At 30.3% G+C, this 21,299-nt stretch overlaps 3 protein-coding genes and 1 long non-coding RNA gene across 15 annotated transcripts in view; 2 read left to right on the forward strand and 2 right to left on the reverse strand.

Annotated features, from left to right (window-relative positions):
- fmt (phosphatase 6 regulatory subunit 1-like protein fmt) overlaps positions 1-11,980 on the forward strand; it is a 28,377-nt gene extending 16,397 nt beyond the window's left edge. For 4 of the 7 annotated variants that reach the window (XM_074119571.1, XM_074119575.1, XM_074119572.1 and 1 more), the window contains one exon: positions 11,844-11,980. In XM_074119571.1, coding sequence (XP_073975672.1) covers positions 11,844-11,919 — 76 coding nt within the window. In that variant the 3' untranslated portion in view covers positions 11,920-11,980. Of the gene's footprint in view, positions 1-8; positions 2,892-11,843 lie in introns of those variants that run through there. The other 3 variants (XM_074119574.1, XM_074119577.1, XM_074119576.1) reach the window with 2 other exon arrangements.
- Positions 527-11,005, reverse strand: LOC141449803 (mitochondrial carrier homolog 1-like). Of its 3 annotated transcripts, none has more exons than XM_074119609.1 (8): positions 10,871-11,005; positions 9,714-9,798; positions 9,473-9,629; positions 8,870-8,992; positions 7,629-7,773; positions 3,350-3,460; positions 3,207-3,274; positions 527-1,014 (listed from the first exon to the last, which is right to left on the reverse strand). In XM_074119609.1, the coding sequence occupies exons 1-8, from the start codon at positions 10,991-10,993 to the stop codon at positions 861-863; spliced, it is 966 nt and encodes a 321-aa protein (XP_073975710.1). In that variant the 5' UTR covers positions 10,994-11,005; the 3' UTR covers positions 527-860. The 3 variants fall into 3 exon arrangements, with proteins under 3 accessions (XP_073975710.1, XP_073975711.1, XP_073975712.1); XM_074119611.1 differs by having other exon boundaries at positions 895-1,014; positions 3,207-3,264; XM_074119610.1 differs by lacking the exon at positions 8,870-8,992.
- LOC141449798 (uncharacterized) lies at positions 10,993-17,458 on the reverse strand. 4 transcript variants are annotated; one of them, XM_074119598.1, is made up of 8 exons: positions 17,220-17,457; positions 15,605-15,722; positions 15,398-15,537; positions 15,100-15,322; positions 13,799-14,041; positions 13,475-13,728; positions 11,510-11,642; positions 10,993-11,228 (listed from the first exon to the last, which is right to left on the reverse strand). In XM_074119598.1, the coding sequence occupies exons 1-8, from the start codon at positions 17,368-17,370 to the stop codon at positions 11,111-11,113; spliced, it is 1,380 nt and encodes a 459-aa protein (XP_073975699.1). In that variant the 5' UTR covers positions 17,371-17,457; the 3' UTR covers positions 10,993-11,110. The 4 variants fall into 4 exon arrangements, 3 of the variants coding, with proteins under 3 accessions (XP_073975699.1, XP_073975701.1, XP_073975700.1); XR_012455700.1 differs by lacking the exon at positions 10,993-11,228 and adding an exon at positions 11,913-12,070 and having other exon boundaries at positions 11,526-11,642; positions 17,220-17,458; XM_074119600.1 differs by lacking the exon at positions 10,993-11,228 and adding an exon at positions 11,981-12,070 and having other exon boundaries at positions 11,526-11,642; positions 17,220-17,458.
- On the forward strand, positions 16,674-19,806 carry LOC141449812 (uncharacterized). Its single transcript, XR_012455712.1, has 2 exons — positions 16,674-17,046; positions 19,536-19,806. It is a non-coding gene; the product is annotated as an uncharacterized lncRNA (long non-coding RNA).
- The last annotated feature ends 1,493 nt before the right edge of the window (positions 19,807-21,299 follow it).

A 21,299-nucleotide genomic window follows, 5' to 3' on the forward strand; every position in this document is an offset into this window, starting at 1 on the left:
AAACTTAGCAGCGTATCTGAATCTGAAGAAAACAAAATGCACGAAACGCCAAGAGATCCCGTTTGATATTGGAAACATCTTTTATCTTCCTCAAGCGTTAACCGCATATCACCTTAACCCTGTGATCAATTCCTTTGCGTTTAAATATTGTATATTTGATTCGTAGGAAGTAGGATAAATAAATTCATGCCCGTGATAAAAATGTTTTGCATAGCTTTTCCCTTTTATTTTCAACTAATGTAATCAGTTTAATTAATTATTCGGAATTTGTGCAAATTATAAAATTTATAATTATGTAGTTATTTGTATAATATAAAAATTTATATTATTTTAAATTTCTTCCTGTAAATTGTCCTTTTTGAAAAGTCATTCAAATTATTCAGTTGGTACAAATTGAAGTTAAGCGACTTTATAAATCAATCCTTAAAGATTGAAATAAAACAATCTGTTCAGATAGTCAATCGTAGAATTATATTAATTTTTATAAAAGAACATAATCAATAAAATTTTACGGGAACTTACGGGATTCAAATTATCAACCTTCTGTGTTTGTTATAATCGCTTAAAACTAAAATTCATCAAAATCTTACACTTGAATCCTTCACTAAATGTTTAGTCTCAGCACTGTTTTATCACATATGTTTAGAGGAAATGATTGTCAGTTAAAAAACAGATTATGTACTTATAATATTGGTATTTTTCTGTGATAAAAGTTTCCAAGCAAATCTAAGAAATTGTTTTAGAAAGTGATTTGCAGTGCAGGAACTCATGAATATCTTCATAAAGCTTCTAGTTAAGTAAAGCAACTTGTAAATAAAATGTTTATTTAAATTATAAAAAAAAAATTCACATTATTTTTTTCAATAAGGAACAAATAAATGTCCCTCTGTTACATATAATTTAGAAAAAAAACTGACCTTCCTCTCTAAATGAGGGGTTGAACTAGTAAGAAGATTTGCTATCAAAGATTCATTTGCTGCTGGGAAAACGAATGGCTCCTTTCCAACTAATAACCTGAAATTATCATTCTTTCTTGAATTGTATGTTTTGTTTCCATCAATGTGATATCAGTTAGAGATTTAAGCGTATCGTTTTTATATGTACATAGGCCGGTAACTCACCAACACAGTCAGTACGTTTTTAAAAATAATTAATGAATCTTAATAACCTATGGAATGTTTATTTATTGAAAGAGAAATAAATGGGAAGAAAAAAAGACCAGAAATTGATAAATTAGTGAAAATATTTTCATGAATGTGATAATTCTGTAATTAAATTTTAATGAGTTTAGATGAATTATGCGCTTTAGATATGACATTTTAATGTCACGCTAACGCTTTGCAGTGCCAACCTGCTGATATTCTATAATTGAATATTTTATTGATTTATACTCCTTTTGGTATCCGATCTGCATATTTAGAATAATCCATCTCCATCCATTTTTTTTCTTTTCTTTTTTTTTCGAAGATACATTTATCACTTTCCAACCTAAATTCTGATGTTATGATTTTTGGACTAAAATTATTATTGTTAGCAACAGTTCTGTCACCTGCCTATAATCGCAGTTGTATTTAAAAAATATATAATTCATCTGTAACTCATTTTTATTTTATTACCTTTGATTCAGTATTTTATTTTAACATTATCTGCGTTAGAATCATGTTTACTTTCTCTTTACCTTGTAAGAGTAAGTATTGCGCTTTTTGATGCCTCCTGCGTGAGATTTTGTGATTTTTATATAGTGGTTCGTAGGTATTGTAACCATCTCCATAATAACCGTATTTGTGAATTGCTAGCTAACTCCAAACTAGAAAATCATAGGAAGTTCATATTTGATGTTGGCCTAAGTTCAACTTAGGATCCGACTACTAGCTTCTGAATAAAAGTAGCTACCTGAAAGTCACTTCCTTGCCCAGTTTTTATGTTTTTTAGAATTGACTGATAAGATTCTTCTAAGGTGCCATTGAAGTCTCATGTTCACTAAAAATGTTTCAAAGTGACGTAATTCGAAGGCAATCAGAGAAATTTTCGTGAAGAATTTTTAAAAAAAAGAAGTAAACTAGAATCCTCCTGTTATTGAAGTGCTATTTCTGGGTGAGAGATTATGACCAAAGGAAATCAGGAACCAGTTTTGATAGCTATTACATTAAGAAAATTTATTTTAAATGTGTTCTGGAAAAGAGCCTTAGGGTTTTCTTAGAATAATGAATGGAAATTCTAAATGCCGAATTAGAAGAATAAAATTTTTACTTATAAACTAAAGCATTTTGAGGTTTCAGAATAGATTTTTTAGTATTTTAATTTATTCATGTGAAAAGAGATAAAAATCTCGCAACTTTATAATGTATCACCGATTAAAACTTTTAAAAGCGGAACTTGAACCTACTAAGCCTAACTGTGATAAAGAAAAGGATAATTATTCATTATTGCACATTCACTACTTATTCAGTAAACATTTCATCAAATCATGTTATGAGAAATGGCACGTTAAAATGTCACTTTAATCTTAATTTTTTACTGTTCATTATTTTTGGTGACTTAATTTTTTAGATGAATAAATGTGTATTCCCCCTCAAATAAGTAGCATTTTTAAAATATACTACAATATAATTATAAAATACAACATCAAAGAAAAATGTACTTAGTAATCGTAATAATGAATAGGTACCTAACAGATATGAATATTTATTTTTTTCCTCATCCAAATGATGAATACGGAAAAAAGAATCAAAGAAAACCTGTTGTGAACACGTACACAACTTCCTTTTTTTTAAGCTATTATAATTCTAATTGTACCTTGCTAACACTAAATATTAGCATAATCATTTTTCTGAGTTTTGTTATTTATGTATTGGTTAAACCTCTCATAAATAAATCAGTATTAGTTACTCTATCTGCCACCTAATTGCACCGACCCCAAACACGCGAAAATAATTGCTTGGAAAAAAGGTTGATGTATATTAATCGTTCGAGATGTTCTTTGCATATCTTGCGCTCAAAACTTTTTGGCCTTCGGAAACATGTATTAGTGGTGAAAACTCAATTTTAATTATTTATTAAAATAACAATACTTACTTTAACAGAATTAAGATAAAATAAACATTTTAGACAAAATTAATCCTTAAGTTAGGTCCACTTTCATATTCCTTACGATTTTGATTAACGTTTTCATTATTAATCTTAACTAAGTAATTAAGCAAACATACCCAGAATCCTTAATTTCATAATTTTTTTCTAAAACTTCCATTGGTCCTAAAAATTTTCCTGTAATAACCTGTAACGTTAGGTTTTATTTTCAACGGTAAAGTTTAAATGTTGTTAATTTAAATAAAACTCAAGATATGCTTGCCGTTGCAGTAAGTTTTGAAAGAGCGATGCATAAAGTCTTATATTTTACGAAAGTTGAATGTAATTCATTTTCTTCCTGACTATTACTGATGTATGATACGTTCTGGTCTCCCTGGAAGAAGAAATTTAGAAATAAAAAAATAGTAATTAATTTTCTTACTAGATTAGTAATCTATATAGTTAATAAGTTAACTATTCGCAGAATTCATATAATTAAATATGCGATCAAACTTGCTAATAACTCAAAAGAAGTGCCGTTCTTTACAAGATTATTAGTTAATCTCCTTAACAAAAACTTACAGTTTAAAATGTTAAGTATAAGGGTTGATTAAACTCCAAAAGGTACACAAATCAGCGAGTACCCAACATTTCATTAATACTTCATTAATATTTAAGTAATTCTACTGCATTAATTTTCATTAATAAGTTATTTTTTAGAATTTATTAGATATCACAGACCCTTATGCTGGCCATTTTCGTCTACAAAATATATGTTCAAGTAGTACTGTAGATTGACTGTAATATCTAGTTATTTATAATAATCAAACTATTAATTACAGGTTAAAAAGAAAAACGTTATAAAAAATAAAATAAAAATATGAGGCTAAAAAATTCAAAACCTTGTTTAAAAAAATGCTTACACCAACTTACATCAATGATTTTGTTTATTTTATTTATTTATTTTTATTTCTTAAATAAAAATCGTCGGTTTAAGTTCATTCTTCGATTAAAGTAATTGTTATTGTATGAAGTAGTCAAACGTTTATAATAATAGGTAATAATTATCTGGCTTTATCGCAAATAATATAGTTTTCTTCAATTACATTCTCCATCTAGGTGTTCTTCCCACAATGTTGTATATATGTAATATAAAGTAAATAAGAAATGCATATATTTAGGACAGCTAATTATTCCAGTATTTTACTATAAGTAAAATTAGGGGGACTAAATTAAATTACAATAGAGAAATGAATAATTATTGTTTAATAATCTACTTGTTATTAACTGTGTGTTAATTGTTCTCACGAATATTTCGGTAAGACGAATTCAAGACAGTAGCCTACTCTAACTTTATCTTCACTTTATCACGCATGTACGTATATGTGATTTATCATAATTATAACAAAAAAATAATATAAATGAAGTGGCCAGCATAAGGGTCTGTGATATCTAATAAATTCTAAAAAATAACTTATTAATGAAAATTAATGCAGTAGAATTACTTAAATATTAATGAAGTATTAATGAAATGTTGGGTACTCGCTGATTTGTGTACCTTTTGGCGTTTAATCAACCTTTATACTTAACATTTTAAACTGTAAGTTTTTGTTAAGGAGATTTTTGTACCTTTTGGATAGATTTTCCTTTTTGTCTATTTTACAAAGTTACATATCTGCTTTACAGATTTTTTTAAAATTTGGAATAAGCAATTCTATCATTATAACCTGATAAGGTGTTAACTACCACTGGAGAGATCTTTTTAAAAAATGATTGTAGTTGCGGCTCCCAAACCATCCTCAATAACAATTTTTTTGAGAAAGCGTTTTGAATAACATAGGAAGGTATTTGTACGTAAATAGCAAAATTAAACTGCGATTTCAGTACTTTCTTTTAAGAGGAGTAAGAAAAATAAACTAGGATTGCAGTACTTCTCCCTAAAAGGCAAAGAGGCAAAGATTTTTTAATCGAACAATTCATTGATTTAAATCGGTTCACTCATTGATAATTTAAACGATTGCAGTACTTCCTCTTAGTAGGAGCAAGAGAATCAGCAACGTAGAGGAGCTTTAACCACTTATTCGAGCTGAATTTTATCAAAATCGGACTAAGCGTTATAGAAATATTGGTAATAATAGTTTTAGAAAGAGCCTTATTTGGGTGGGGCAAACTCCCCTCCTTATGAGGCACGGTGCCGAGACTTTTAAAGTGCAAATCTGTATAAAATTTCGATTCGAATGACACTTCATTCATAAAAATCGGTTCACGTGTCGATAATTTGAAACGATTGCTATACTTCCCCTTAACAAGTGTAAGAGCTGATCGCCGCTTTAATGTTACGTAGGGGAGCCCTAACCCTATCATCCTACCAAATTTTATCAAAATCGGGCCAAGATTTACAGAGTAATTAGTAATAATAATTTTGGAGGGGGCCTTACATAAAGGGGGCTAACTCCTCTCCCATTCGATGTACAGCGTCGGGACCCCCAAAAGGCACATCTACATAAAATATTGAATCGAATGACACCTCATTCATGAAAATCGGTTCACGCGTTTAGGCGCTACGTTGTTTACAAAAAAGGTAACAACAAGAACAAGAACATTTTTTGAAAAAGCCGTTTTTGCTCATTTTCGGCAACTTTTTTCTCGAAACCTATTAGATCTGGGTGGTTGCAAAAAAATTACAGTTACAAAGGAGGGTTTGGAGTAAGATTTAAAGAAAATTTGGGAATTTTATCTTTTATAGAAAAAGAGAAAAAAATTGTCAAAGTTGGGTGTTTTTCAACGTTACGCTTTTTCGTGCAGTTTTTGATGGTCAACCCTTATACAACTGTCCTACCGGACAGTTTTAATAGTATTTTTTTATGAATTAATTAACTTTATAGGAAGTAGATAAAAAAAAAATTGGTGGTAAGAAAAAACATCGGAAGAATTTCGACACGCTTCGAGATAAAAAATTTAAAGAAATTTCTCCCCTCTCAAACAGAACGTCAGATTAAATAAGTTAAAAATTTAACTTTAAAGTAGATTAGTAAGTTACAGAAATTAAATTGACTAGTGATGGTGCACCCAGTTACCTAGAAATCCTGATTTTGCCTATCTTGTTACCTTTGCTTAGTTAAGATTGAGCTGTAGAAAACAGCCAATAAAGCAATGTGGAGATGAAGGGCAAAGCCGAATATGGAATTAAGAAAGGTATGCATAGGCGAACTACATCAAAATAAAACATTGTCTAAAGCCTATCATTAGGAGACATCAGACCGCCAAAAATCCTGTTCGTTTCAACCCATATTATAGGCATCCGAATCCAGAAAAGTACAAGTGAAGGGATTGTGAGCCAAGCGTTTCACTATCGCCGCAACTTACTCAAGATAGTGTGACTTGGAAAGGGGTTGTATATTCCACTAGAACGAACTTGAAAGACATAGAAGGATTTTAAGCATCCGATTCATTAAAAATCGCCCTTCAGAGGAGATTCCGTTTTACAACCCTAGTCACAAGTAGTAGTAGTACCCATTCGCTTGGAAGCAGGTCTAGTACCACCAATAAGATCTACATCTATAAATTCTTGAAATTGATTTCCAGATAAAACCATCTGGTGAAGATGGTTACTCTGATGGTCCATTCCGGCCTGCAGGACGCTGTAGTTCTTCCATCAGAACCTGTATCAGATAAGATTCAGGGAATGCCGGTATTCATTTATTGATGTTAAAGTATCAAAAAAATTAAATATAGAATATTTAGAAATTCTAAATGTAGAATTTAATACGTATACATATTAGAGTGAGAAAGAGTAAGGCACCCTAAAGGGGTACCTGAAATATCCTCTGTTCACTACCTAGAACAATCTCGCTCCTTCTCTGACAACACAGTACAGCAAACTACTGACCCATTAGGTACATAGCTTGCATAACATTACTTTCTAGTTTACTTTATTTCTTTTGCAGATATCAAATGTAAGCGTGTCTCTTGAAGGTTATGAAGATTAAATGTTATACTCTGATAAAAAAAAAAAAAGACTCATATACTTATTGAATCTCTTTGCTAAGAAGAATTTGCTCCCCAATGTCGGTGAATGCAAATCATACTCTCTCTTTCTCGAGGTAGGAAAAATTCTTGAGTTTTGTGTTACGATTCATTAAACTTTAATTATCCATTATATTCAATGCCAACTGTATCCAGAATAGCTCAAGCCCTAGCCGGTCAGAGAAAGTCATTAACAGTTAAGGTCCCCATTGAACGCCTTCTAACTTTCTAGAGACAACCTCTCCCAAACAAAGCCACTATTAAAACCCGCTAGGAGTAGACAACACCATCTGATTCTTCAATCAGGCTACGATCTCTTGACATATGTAGCTGGCTATGATTCTCAAATCGGTTAGGAATTAGGCAGTCATTTAACAGAGGTATTATTAAACTAACCGTTAAGACGGTCGACTCTAAAAAGTGTAGAGACAAATTAATTTGGGTAGCAGGTGCTCACTAAACGTTTGTACATATAAAACTCTCTTCTTAAAATCTTCGTAAAATCTTATTCTCTCAAAGTTAAAAAAAAAACGTACCAAAATCCAGGCTAATGTAAGAGATACTGCGTCTACTACAATGTTGAGCCACACATATCTTATTAATCTTGGTGTTGTTCCACAGAAATAACCACTTATGCCTTTCTGAATTAGAATCTGAATAAATGGCATTACGAGAAAACCACTGCAATGATTGATATAAATTTGTCATTAAGAAACTAAGTCAAATAAAAATACTGAAATGTATTTGAAATCAGTAAATAAAAACTACATAATATTATTGAAAGCAATGTTTAATACATTTAAGGTTTTGTTGAAAAAATGTTAAAGTAAAATTAAAGAATACATTGAGAAATTTTTTAGTGCATTTCACTTTTCAAAATATGTGTATATCTGGTATAAACAATATTGTTCTTTTTCAATTAAAAATACATTTTTAAACACCTTTTTTTTTCAAATTTTTAATTAATTTACAAAATATGTCCCATTGAGAAAAGGGGTTATTAATCTTAGACGCCTCTTTTTCTGCAGTTGATGCATCCCTCGTTGAATGCAAATAAGGGATGTATCCCTGAACTTTTTGCATTAATAAACTGCTACACTCTATTTTCAGCTTTGATTATTAAATTTTCTCTTGCAACGAAATTGGTTAAAATGAGGGCTGCATGGGCGGGCGCCTTCAACCTTCTTTTTTTTTTCTCCATATACAAGGGCAATGGCGATGTTTTGTTGGTTGTATAATTCTCTGTGACAAATCCTGAACTTCCTTTTTTTACTGTTTATCCGAAAAAAAAGCGTCACGATTTGCTATGAATTAGTGGGCTGAAGTTTCTATCCAGAGTTCTGTAGCGACGGTTCAACGATAGTTTTTTATTTGAGAGACTTTAATTCTGTTTGAATACTTAAAAGTGGCTGTAGCATAAGTAGTTGTAATGGCTGTATTAGAGGATTAGTTGACAGATGTCGCAGATTGAAGGCATACGTTTTTTACGCAAGAGTGATCGCGCGGTGCTTAAGTTGAGTAGGCACTAGTTTTAATGATCTACCGCCAATACGAGTTTGGAGACACTCGGCTCCATTGATCAGGGAGTGTAAGTGCACAAAGGTTTTGGTGTAGTTTTAACCCAAAGTTTTAATAAGCACGCCTTAAGCGTCTGTAAGTTCCACATAAGTCGGCCAAGAGCATCAAATCTATGCGGGTATTCTCTAAGGAAATGAGAGATATTTAACGCCTGTTACTATCAAAACGTATAACTATATTTGTTTTCAATTTTTTTTACCTGTATAATGTTTCTTTACCAACGTATTGCCCAACTTGGAGTGCTGCTAGTACTTCGAACGGCTGGGATAAAACTACAGCAACCGTTTGTGAGCTGCATATTTTTAAGAGTCTAGTTATATATCTGAAATAAAGTTATATATTTCATTTTTAGCTCCTAAACGCGATCGAATGCGCTTACTAACACCCATTTTTTGTTAAAAAAATGAGGTTGCCTTTTCTTTATACGAAGTTTTTAGTTCTCTAACCTCTCGTAGAAGAAAGAATTATAATCGTGCAGATTTGTGATATTCATTCTATAAGTGTGATGAGTTGTCAAGTTTAAACTAAATTGTTGCAGCCATTTTCGAGAAAATCGCAAAAAAAAGGATGATTGATTTTTACCAAAAAATGCCATTTACTTTTAAAAACTTTACAGAAAGATTAGACAACTAAAGTGGAACTATTTTGGTGTTGGCTAATTTTTTTATTTAACCAATTTATCAAAACAATTAGCTTCAATAGCAAGTGATTTCTATTAATGTTAATTCGATTTATTCCCACCGATTGGTCTACATCAAGGCCAGTGTATTTATTGCTCATAATTTTAATCTTTATCGCTTACCTATTAATATTAAAATCTTTCAAATATCCTTGAAATAATTCATCGAAATATTTATGAAAAGAGAGTAAAGTGCTTTCATATATAAAATTACTTATTAAGGTACTGTATAAACCTCTTGTAAATCCATGTATCCCTTCATCTGCGAATACTTTCCATACTGAAAGATTATTAGGTAATTGAATGAAAAATTTTCAACTTTCATATACGAATTTCAGGTAGTTTTTTATTTTTGTGTACGTACCAATCTCTAATCTACTTGGAATTTCATAAATGGTTTTATCCAGTTCTTGGTGTTCTGTGAACAGTTCCTTTGGAATGTAGCCCAGCTATAAGGTCATACTCAAAGAAATGTTATGTTTGTCATTTTAAAAATGTATTAATTATTATGTTTAAAAGACTAGTTTTTTTTTTTATTCTGAACAAAATTTTTGCTCAAGAAGATTCTATTGCCATTATTTAAGTCGAGTGAGCGGCTAAAGTCATTGGAACTCGATATTTTCATCCTGATGTCCTTTCGCTAAAAACTACACTGTTCATCGCCGGTCAAAGAGCTGATAGGTTCCTAGCACAACTATCTAACGATAGAGGGCTTGGCTAAAGGCCTCTGATTTTTAAAAATTCTTTACGTTTTTATTAACCTACTTCAATTACTTCTCTCCGAAACCGTTATTTGGAAGTATACTTTTATTTTTCACGATCATTAAATCAACAAAGAAGATACGCAGTGACGTAATTTTTACATTTGTTTACAGGAATTACGAATCTATAGAATTTACAACATTCACGGACTGGAGGGTTTTGCTTAAATTTTTTATAGAGCCCAGCCCATTGAGAGATGAAAACGGAAGCGGAGTTGCTAAGATTTTAGGATTTGAGCAGCTCTCTTCCCCCGATTTTTTAATTAATTATTTTTTAAATGTCATTGCGTTAAAAAAAAAAACTTTATTTTGAAAATAGGATATTAATAATTACAATTAGCCTTATGAGGGAAGGGATTAGCTATGAGGTTAGCATACTGGACTCCCACGCGGAGGTCCCGGGTTCGAATCCAGCAGCTGACCCTTAGATTTTCTCTTCCTAGAAGCTTCTTACAGCTCACTGTCCGGTGATTGACAGTGTTGTCTGTAACGAGAGAACACTGTCCGGAGGCCGGCAGTGCACTGAAAAAAGCTCCGAGCGCTAATAACCTCAGCTGTTGATGCGCCAAAAAAAAAAAAAAAAAAATTAGCCTTATGAAAGTTTTTTAACGCGATGGTTAATAATAGCACAATATATGGTGGCAATTTCGTGTATACCTAATTTCTAATTTATAATAGCATTTTTGTGAAATGTTACCTACATAAGAATTTCAACATATTGGTATAAAAGCAAATCAATGAAAAGATATAAATTTCTTACCTTTACCAAATTCCCGCACATCTCAAATGGAAACCAAAGTATGTCTTTAATCCCAGAGATAGCATGTGTGTACAGATTAGCATATTTTGTGTTTTCGTTGTATAAATTAATTGAATCAACCATTTTATTATCACTTAAAATTTAGTTTATTGAAAAATGTTTATAAATATTTGTTTCTAAGGAAATAGCTCTAGTAATTACATTTTGTAATAGCTTTGTAAAACTCATGTTAAAGATATGTTAAAACACATTGGATTTTAGTGTTACATGCCTTTTTTTAGATAAAACCGGTTCAGAACTTTTACCAATGGCCTTTTTCTGCCAGATTGTTGCGTCTTTTCGAAACGGTAAACCAATTCTGCAATTATAATTATTGCAGGTTAATAATAAGAAAATAAAGAATTACAAGTTAAATTTTTATGTATAAATCTAAAACAAATTTCTTCTTATTGCAATTCGCATTTTTTCGATTTTTTTTCAGTTTTTTGCCTAATAAAGCATTGCTTTGAAAAGCAGGACCGCTGCTTCTGTCGAAATTTGCCCAGTTTCATTAATCCCAACAACTGTAACTTTCAAATATATGGAAATTGCAGTTCCTCGTTAATTTTTATTTTTGGCAAATAATCATATTTCTGTCACCTTTGTAATTCTTCTGCTCTTTGTTTTCCCCAACTTCCTATGTGCAGCGGTTTCCTTCCTGGCCAATCCCAAGCCGGCGGTATTTCATAATTGACTACTTTTTCTTCTTGATCTTCAGAAATTTTCTTCTCTCCTGGAAGAAAATATTTTATGTATATGGATTCAAACAAATTTTCAACTAGTTAATTTTAAACATCTGATTCTTTATTGTATGACAATATGGGATTTTTTCAAAATTAAAACTCATTGGTTGCAACGGCTGGCTTTCCTTGTGATTAGAGGGATCTCCACAAACTCCTTTAAAATATATTTTTAAAAAAGATTTCTGTAACAGGTGGTGTCCAATGCAGTCAGTCATCTTGCTAAGATTGGTAAAGGTTCGTTTTATTATTGCCAATCTTACCATCTGAACTGGGACAACTTCGCAACTATTCAATCACATCATCCAGTACTTTCTGTATCAGGGCTAACCTTTGAAGATGCTGTTTTATGGTATTAATGAGCCATCTTAATTTTTATTCGCCTTCGCAGATTCACACGTCATCAATAGGAAGAGATATTCTAAAAAATATATAATTTAAATAAATATCATTGTTGGATGGGGTAAAACGTTCACTTGGTTTGCTTTATGTAATACATTGGATTCATTGAATTTCATCAAATCTATATCATTCATTTATTTTCAGTCAATTGGTAAAACAGAGTGTGAAATTCATTTTTCTTTAATAATACTTTAATTTTATAGTTTTTCTGGATTTTTTGCCTGAAGAGCCTGAGAATAGCGAAGATGCTACATCCTAAATTTGAATTTACTGATAATCCTGGTTGTATTCTTAATATTATAAGTATTCAAACTATAAAAATTTAAAATAGCACTATTATTATAATTTTTATGCAATTAGTATAATATGAATTGTTTTTGTTTTTTCCAAATGGTTACGCTTTTCACAAGTTTACATTCATTTTAGTAAAAACATTTTGTTCAACACCCTTTGTGCACACAAAGTTAAAAATAGATATTAAAAACCGCAACAAATAAGCAATTAATATGTTCATTACATGCATTTATTAACATGTAATAATTAATTCTTTTTCAGGTTTCTAACGCTATTGAACTAAATATTTTGACAGACAATATCCATTGTAAAAATCTTTCTTATTACGTTTTAATTGATTAATATATTATTTTGAAGAGGATTTAGGACTTTTGCTGAATTACATATAGTATAAAAGTTAAGTTCAAACTGATAATATTTAATGTTCTAATACTGATATAAAACTAATAATCATTAAATCATTTATCTATTAAATTTTATTCTCTATCAGATCTTTTTTCATTAAAAAATGAAACATCTATTTCATTAAGAAATAACATCTATATATACTTAAGGCAATAAATTTCTCTTAAACATAACCAGCATACAAAAAAGGATTTAAAAGTTGAAAATTACTTATGGATTGCTTAGAAAGCATGGAACGATTTTTGAAGAAGATTTAAACTAGTATGGTAATCAAAAAATAACCCAATGGGGGAAAAACAATTTTATCTTATTTGTACTTTATTTGAATAATGTATGGCTATCTGAATGTTCATGACATTGAAGATTGAATTTAATTTAAAATGGTTTAAATTAGACGGAATAAGGTAAGAAATGGTTCAGCAGATGTTTTGAAAATGGTTTTATGCTTAATATCTTCGGAAAAAAATGAAATAATTTTAAACGCATGAATTTAAATTATGTATCTACTTGTACTTAATGTGTATTAAAATTGAACGACTAAAATACAATAGAAATATTTTAAAAATTATATATTAATGGGTAAAATGTCACCATTTTACTTTAAAAATGAAATACAATAACAAGGCCTCTTAAGGTTCGTTTTGACTCTTAAATTTAGCAACATGACATAGCACACATGTGCATTTTTCATGTTTTTTATTAGATGGATCTGATACCAATATACCTAGTTCTGAATCCAAGACACATTTGCAGCCTACGCATGAACATGTTGTCCTTTTCTCTCTGTTTCTCAGGCGACAACGGTTTTTAATCAAAGGAATTTCTATAGATTTTGGATTTTCCAACCCTAAAGATTCAGAATAACTCATCACTCGACGTTTTTCAACTTCCTTTTCTAAAGTTTTTTCATTTTGTATGTTTTCTACTTCAAAAATTTTCCTAGAATCTTCTACTCTTGGTTTCCATTCCTTGTTACAACTGTTTAAATGATTACTAATTTAATATATTAAATAATTTTTACGTACTTGGAAAGTAAAATAAATAGTACCTGCCAGTTTTTGATAGATCTTCAACAGGTTGTTTTGGAGTTTTATTTTTGTAAATTTCACCTGGTAAATAATTATTTGTGTTGTTCAATTCCATTTCCTCAAGCCATTTATGCTCTTCAATACTTTCGGGCAGGATGGATGTGTTAAAATCATTTATATTCCTTGGCGGAATTGCAACCTTATCTGCTTGCTGGGAGTTATACCAAAACGGGGCGCCTGGCCTCCAAGTTGAAGGAACTGGCCTTTAAATTTCAATTTAAAACAATACAATAGATTTTTTTTAAAATTATCTTAAGAATAACACAAGCAAATCTAAGCACACCTGAATTAACACACAACACTGCTAGGTGACTAAAAATGAAGTGGCCTTAGTTTCCTCATATCAAATAATAATAGTAAAATATCATATAATAATAATGGTAAGCATTTTTGATTTACAGAATTTGCTTTTTCAATAAAAATATGTTTTTAAGATTCGAAGATCGCGGGAAAGATAAATGAACACAAACAAAATACAGTACATCCTCGATTAACCGGGATCATGATGAGTCATCACAAGAACACCTGGATCAGTGCTGAAATAAAAGTTAATTTTCGGTGGCGACAGGAAAATTTTTTGTCTTCCGATGTAATATAATTGTAGGTGTGGCAGCAACTCTTTTATACCTGATTTTCTTGAAGAGTCATGAATGTATGTAAAAACCCAAAATGTGGTGCAATTAGTACTGAATTTCTTGGGATTTACCACGGTAAATATTACTAAATTTTTACACGGAATTAATACTGAATTTTTAAAAAAAGAAAGAAAAGAGAAAAAAAAATTGAAAAAATTAAATAATTTAAAATACAAAAACAAAAAAATAAGTATGTAAAAAATAAAAAGAAGGATTGCCGTCTAAGATAGGAGTTGATCTCTGGGACGAAACGGCTTTTTAATTTACATATTTTCACATAGGCATCTTACTGATGAGTCCACCAATGCACCCGTATAATACATACATACTTATATACATATGTACATTTATAGGTACAAATGTACTATGTAATACTGTGAATTCGGTTTAACCGGGATTTCAGTTTTCCGGGGGAGGTCAGCCCGGTTAATCGAGGTTGTACTGTAAGAAATTTATTGGAAGTTATTAAACTAATAACTCAAGATAATCAAGTGAAGTATCGCTTTATTATTACGATATTATTGCATCTGAATGCACTATTGACATTATTAGTTGGTTACGCAACAACTCCCAAAAATAAACATAATTGTTATTGAAGTGAAATAACATCTCATTTTTTAACTGACCGTTTATTTTTTTCAAATTCAGCACATTCCAGTTTAAGCAAGCTTCCTGGAGTACAAGGAACAGTTGTTTTTGACTTGTCTTCTTCCATATTTTTTCTTCTGTCTTCAGGTTTTTCTAAAGCTTCTTGTTTTGCTTTTAATATTTTGTGATACTCGTTTCTAATATAATCATAATCATAAACTCGAGATTTTGGAAATAATACATTCACTTTTTTAACACTACCTAAAGATTTATTTCTATTTTAAAATGTGATAATTATTCGAAAATACATTCTCATAGTAACAAAATATTTCATACTGTTTTTCATATTTGTCTCTTTTTTAAGCGCATTAAAGACATCATTGCCCACTTCTTTAATTGGCTGAGCAAAATATGCTTTGTTCTTCGCAGCTAAGAATTGCTTATAACGAGGAGAAGATGTAGATTGAGAGATATCCCTAAAGACGTATTTTCATTAGTTGTAATTCTTATAGGGAGTTTAAATATATGTTTAAAGGACCTTACCAATGAATCCCTGTCCTTACGTGATCAATGGTCCTTGGAGTTGAAATATAGTTAGGATGATCAATTTTTGCATAGCCGATTCCACTGTATTTAGATGTATGAGTACCATAAGAATCATCTTAAACGAAATAACATTATTTATTTTAAGAAATTAATGTGCACTTTTATATTCTTTTAATTTCTAAGGTTCTAAAGTAAAAAATAAGGTACAGAACAAAACTTACTCTTTTCTCGGTTATTTTTTTTGGAACAACTTTAAACACCTGTATCCTCAAAACATTCGGTAAATAGGAAAGACTTTCATATTAACCTTAGTATTTAATTTTTTAACATATTTAATTATAGTGAAATTTTATAAGTACTAAAGAAATCTCTAAAATGGTAATAATGGCGGAAATCTGGAAAAGCCTTCAAGAAATTCGCAGTACTGGTCAGGTAATTTTCTTCAAATTTAGAATATTAGAAACTTATTATCCTTCCTAATAATTAAGTAAATAATAGGACTGGGACTAAATATTAAAAAACATGGCTCTTAGGTGGGAAAGCTATCCATTTCCCGCCCAGACCCTACCTAAAAATAAATTTTTCTAGAAGTTTCAAACATATGTTAAAGATTTACTTCTGTAGTGATTTATACAATAAAGTTTCAAAACAATCGTTAGAGTTGTTTGAGGAAATCACTAAAACTGAGAAAATGATTAGGCACTCCCTGTTATTCCCTTTACTAGAACATTAAGGATACCAGGGTAACACCTTAACGAAATATATGTGATAACTTTTATCAGTAAAATCAATATAACTAATTAATGGTGCTTTTAGAAATCAAATTCTGGACCTGGTTTCGAGCCTGGTGATTCCACATTCTGGGTACTAGACATGGTCTTAGCGAGTTCTTTAACCCCTATTCTCTCAACTCCACCCCTCTTAAAATTAAGAAGAAAAAGCCTTCACATAATATAACATAGTTACATACTCGAGATAATACAATGATTTAATAAAAAGCTTAAAGCAAAAATGTGAATAAATTATAATAATTATGAAATATTTGTATAGAAAGACCCATCTTAGGCCGAAAAAATTGATACTTCTCTATCTTTACCTATTCAACATATGGCCCTTCAGGAAAAGCAAATGAGATGCCATTATTACTACTATCTTTACTTTGAAAAAGAAATTCGTAAAGGGCAAGAAAAACCTAATCCCAAAATAGGATGGAGAATAGAATAGGAATGAAGATTTGAGAGGTGATAAATACTAAACGTTCTTTGATCAAAAAGATCAGCACCACTGTGTATCTTGAAGCATAAGAAGTGCAGGATGGACAAATCCAATAAGAATGGATTGATTGTTTTCTTAATCGAGATGGAGGATGTAGATGGTTAACTTTGTGAGTGGATAGGATTGATAGTTTAATTTAATAAAGGTTACGGTCCGAATATAAGGTAAGCACAACATTTCTTTGGTAATTTGCTTCTTTTATGCAATCATTTAGCGATTAAAAAGAAGGGCCATGACCAGTTATAAGAATAAGGATTGGGAACGGTAAATTATTCACTGTGTGATGGTTAAGTAAGACCAAAAAATTTAAATTGATATTCACATACTATTGACATACCTGAAGGATGTATCCGTTTGGCTAATACAATACCAACGTTTGTTGGGGTCGGAGATTCTCCTGGAGTAAAAGCGTTACTAGAAATAAAATGTGGAACTACTTCTTTTAAATAGTAATTATCTTCTATACAATTAATACTTGTTTTTTTCATAATTAATTTATTCCTAATTTTTTTTTAAAAAAAATTGTAGTTTAATACATGAACGCTTTCGTCGATTTTTCGTTTACTTATTAAAGGATAAATGTAAACATATGATTGAATTAGGTGCCTAGTTGAGCAATATTTGTTCTTGCTTTTTAACTTACTATTAAAAAAAAAATATTCAAGAATGTAAATTAATCGTAGATGAGACAAAATTGCCAATTCCTTTTCCAATTTCTCTAAACTTGTGAACAGTGTGTCAAAAAATATTGCACGCAGGTTGAAAGCAAAAATTTTCTTTCTTCTGCATTTTTCTTTCCTAGGTAGGGTAACTTTTTCAAATTGTGAGGAATCAATTTATTTTTTATAAATGAAAATACCTGATTAGAGCTTTGTGGCTTAAGGAAACTGGTTTAAGTAGACCTTTACACAATGAATCTCCTACGGACTCATTTTGTAGAGTTTATAAGATAGAGAAGGAAACTCTCATTTATCCTATAAAGGATTGTAAAGGTGTGTGAGGCAGAACAGATGACCTGTTAGTGCTTATGCTAGTTCTCTTACGAACAGTTCGTTATGATCGAACATCTTTAAAATTAGATGACTCAAGTATAGGACTACATTCGACTTTGAGTTTTTTATTTCTTTGAGGCAACTTCTCAGCTCAGATTTTTACAAAAAATTTATGATATAAATATATATTTACATTTATTAATTTTTTTAGCTCATTTGTTGCCGCACTCGGCCATTTAATACTATTCATGAAGGGTTGCGCGCCTCTTAATTTATTAGTTATTTCCTTCTAATTATAAAATATATTTTAAAAACATACTGTATAAAAGATATTGTATAAATATAACTTCAATTTTGTTTTTCTTCCTAACACTTATTAAATCTATCCAGTACCAGAATTGTATAGGCTTGATCACCAAAAACTGCAAGACAAAACATTAAAATCCCACAACTTTAAAAGACTTTATATGTATATATAAAGGTTTCTGTAAAGGCATAAAGGCATACGTATTCTTAATATAAGAGAAATTAACGCGTCGCCAATAAAATTAGCTTAAAAGAGTTCCTTAGCCCATCAATTGTAAATTAATCAATAAAATAGATTTACTACTTGGTGTAAGTTATTGACACCAAGTTTTTATTTGGGCGATATTTACCATTTTTGTCATTCTTGGCCACGCGAGAGATTTCAAACTAAATTTCAGTGAAACACTCAATAATTGCATGTTGCAGACGTTAACGGTACTTTTTAGAAATTGTTCTTTAAATTTTTTTCGCCCATTTTGTGAAGAATGTAAGCCTAAACTGATTTTCGTAAATGCAATTTCTTTCGATTTGAAATTTTATGCAGAGGTGCAAATTGCCACGGCGCTTCATGTAATTTATGAGAAAAGGTAGTCCACATTTATAGGAACAGCACATCTAAAATTAATAATAATTCAATATAATAATATGTAATATTAATCTTAATCATTTTCTGATGAGATATGGAAGGATGAAGAGAGCCCCCGAACTTTAATAATGTTTTCACTTCTAAGTAAGAGAAACATTGCAATCGTGTCAAATTTTCTAAATTGAGTTTTTGCCGGAAGTATTTGTTTAAAGTCTCTTCACTCTAAAATACTGAAACTTGAAATGCAAATGAAAGATAAGCACTAGCAACTAGTAAAAGCGATCCAGTTAAAAGACTAGAAACACAACTAGAAGAATGTTGCTCGGCTTATCTAAACGCTTTATGGATTTATGAACAAAAAAAAAAACATGACTGGAGTTGTCAGAATGAAACTGCTTTCTTCAAAATGATACAGTTAATTCTTCTTCCGTATTTTATCTATTACATGGAAATACTGCCCATCTACTCCTCTCTTAGGAAGCATTGTTTGTTGGAAAGTAGGGACGCATTAAGAAGTATTTTTTTTGTTATTGAAATTGAGTCGTAACATATTTACTTCCACATTTAATAAACACTTTTCACAAGATTTAAAAATTATATTATCGCTATCTAGATCAATTATTTTTGTATGAAGAGAGATATTTTTGAGATACTTTCTTATCCAACAATCTTAACGTTTAAAACTAAGCGTATCTAGCTTATTGTAATTATTTTAAATGTTCCATTCAAGCTAACTTAAGATTTTCATTTTAATTCCAGTCATTTCTAGTTTCAGAATATATATTACGTACTTATGAAAAGGAGTATAAAGTTATTTGCGCTAGCATTTAAAAAAAAATGTATTTAGTAATCTACACGTTTTCTAATCCGTTTTTAAAATACATTTATCAGCTGCCCATAAGAAGAATGATCTTTCGAACTTACAAAGATTCTTGCGAAAGATAAAGCTATTTACATGAATTTCATATATCTTATAACTTCTAACGATGTACAGATTCATTAAAAACGACAATTTACATCATTAAAAAAAAAAAGAAGAAGCTTATTTAAACATTAATTTATATACATATTACATACTTAATGTCATACAGTGAGTTCAGAAATAAATTAATATTTTCTTATTACTGAAAAACAAATGTATTGTGAAAATTTAACTATTTTAACACGTTTTAATTCTGATCATTTTGCACTCCTCATTCCCTTTTTTTTATAAACTATTTAAGGCAATTTAAAAAGTGAAAACGAGTTTCCTCAGAAATACAAATATTAACAATAATAAATATAATACATCTGACCAACATCAGGATTCCATATAAACCTGTAGGTGCTTAAAGTAATGTTTTAGCACATCTTACGCCATTTCTCTCAATGTTTTTAATGGTTTTAAATTTAAACCATTTATCTATAAATCAATAATAATACCATAACTTTTTTTTGACGACAAAAACAAATAACTAATTTCGTGTTAAACAAAAGCCAAAAATGTCAGCGACCAAATTTTCTTCATTTCAGTAGTTTCCTCGTCTGTTATAATGATTTGTTTACAAAGTAGGCGAAGGATAAGCAGTTAAATTTTAAGAATGTCATGTTAATTTCTAAGTATACCCGATGAAGCTATCTTTATGCAAATTAAAATAGAAATTGTTAAACATTTTTATACATATAAAATGCTGCTGATGAACTTTCTTTTATTTATAATTTTAATCAAAGATGAAAATATAGTGGAATGTAATTTAAAAAAATTAAATTAGTTTTAATTAAATATATGTAGATATTCATAAAATATGTAAGTACAAACCGATTACGACTCTTTTTTCTTTTCAATTTAAAAAAAAACTTTTTTTTTATTATTCATTCAGTAATTTACAATCTGTATACATGTATACAATGAGTAAATAGGAGGTAAATATGAAGAACTGGTTCGGTGAAGAGCAGGAGGGGAGAAACTATCCAGCGGTAGCACTCTAGGGAATAATAATGTAAGGTTACACTGCAAGGAACTCGTGGGGCCACTCAGGATTCGAGGATGATTGTTGGGAATGTTAGAGGATGTGAGAGACAGTACAAGAGGATTAGAGCAAGTAGAGAGAGCAGTATGGAATTTTTGATATTTAGTCTTGGCGAGTTGGTGTACGAAGGGAACGTTAAGGTCGTTGTGAAGAGTGAGGTTAGACACGTAGAAAAAAGTGTCAGCTATCTGTCGGAGTAGTTTTGTTTGGAATGTCTGTACAGTCCACATGTTTGTAGGTTTGGCTAAAAAAATCCTAAACCAAATAATGTTTGACTTTTACTTAAGCTTTTTGCAGGGGCACAAAGTACTTTTGCTATCCAAGATAATTCATTTAATTCAAGCTAGAGCTCCCTTTTCAAGTTGTAATGTTCATTTACAAACACTGAAATAACAAAATCAGTGAAAGAGATATTATAACTGAATTAGTAAGCGATTTACAACTTATTTAACTGAATACAAACTTTAAAATTACTACATCGGCGCAAATGGTCAAGTTGTCAATGTGCCAAAAAAAAAAAAATC

Source organism: Rhodnius prolixus, unplaced genomic scaffold (genome assembly GCF_049639745.1).
Source record: "Rhodnius prolixus isolate KJV_2025 unplaced genomic scaffold, Rpr scaffold_2, whole genome shotgun sequence".
NCBI lineage: Eukaryota > Metazoa > Arthropoda > Insecta > Hemiptera > Reduviidae > Rhodnius > Rhodnius prolixus.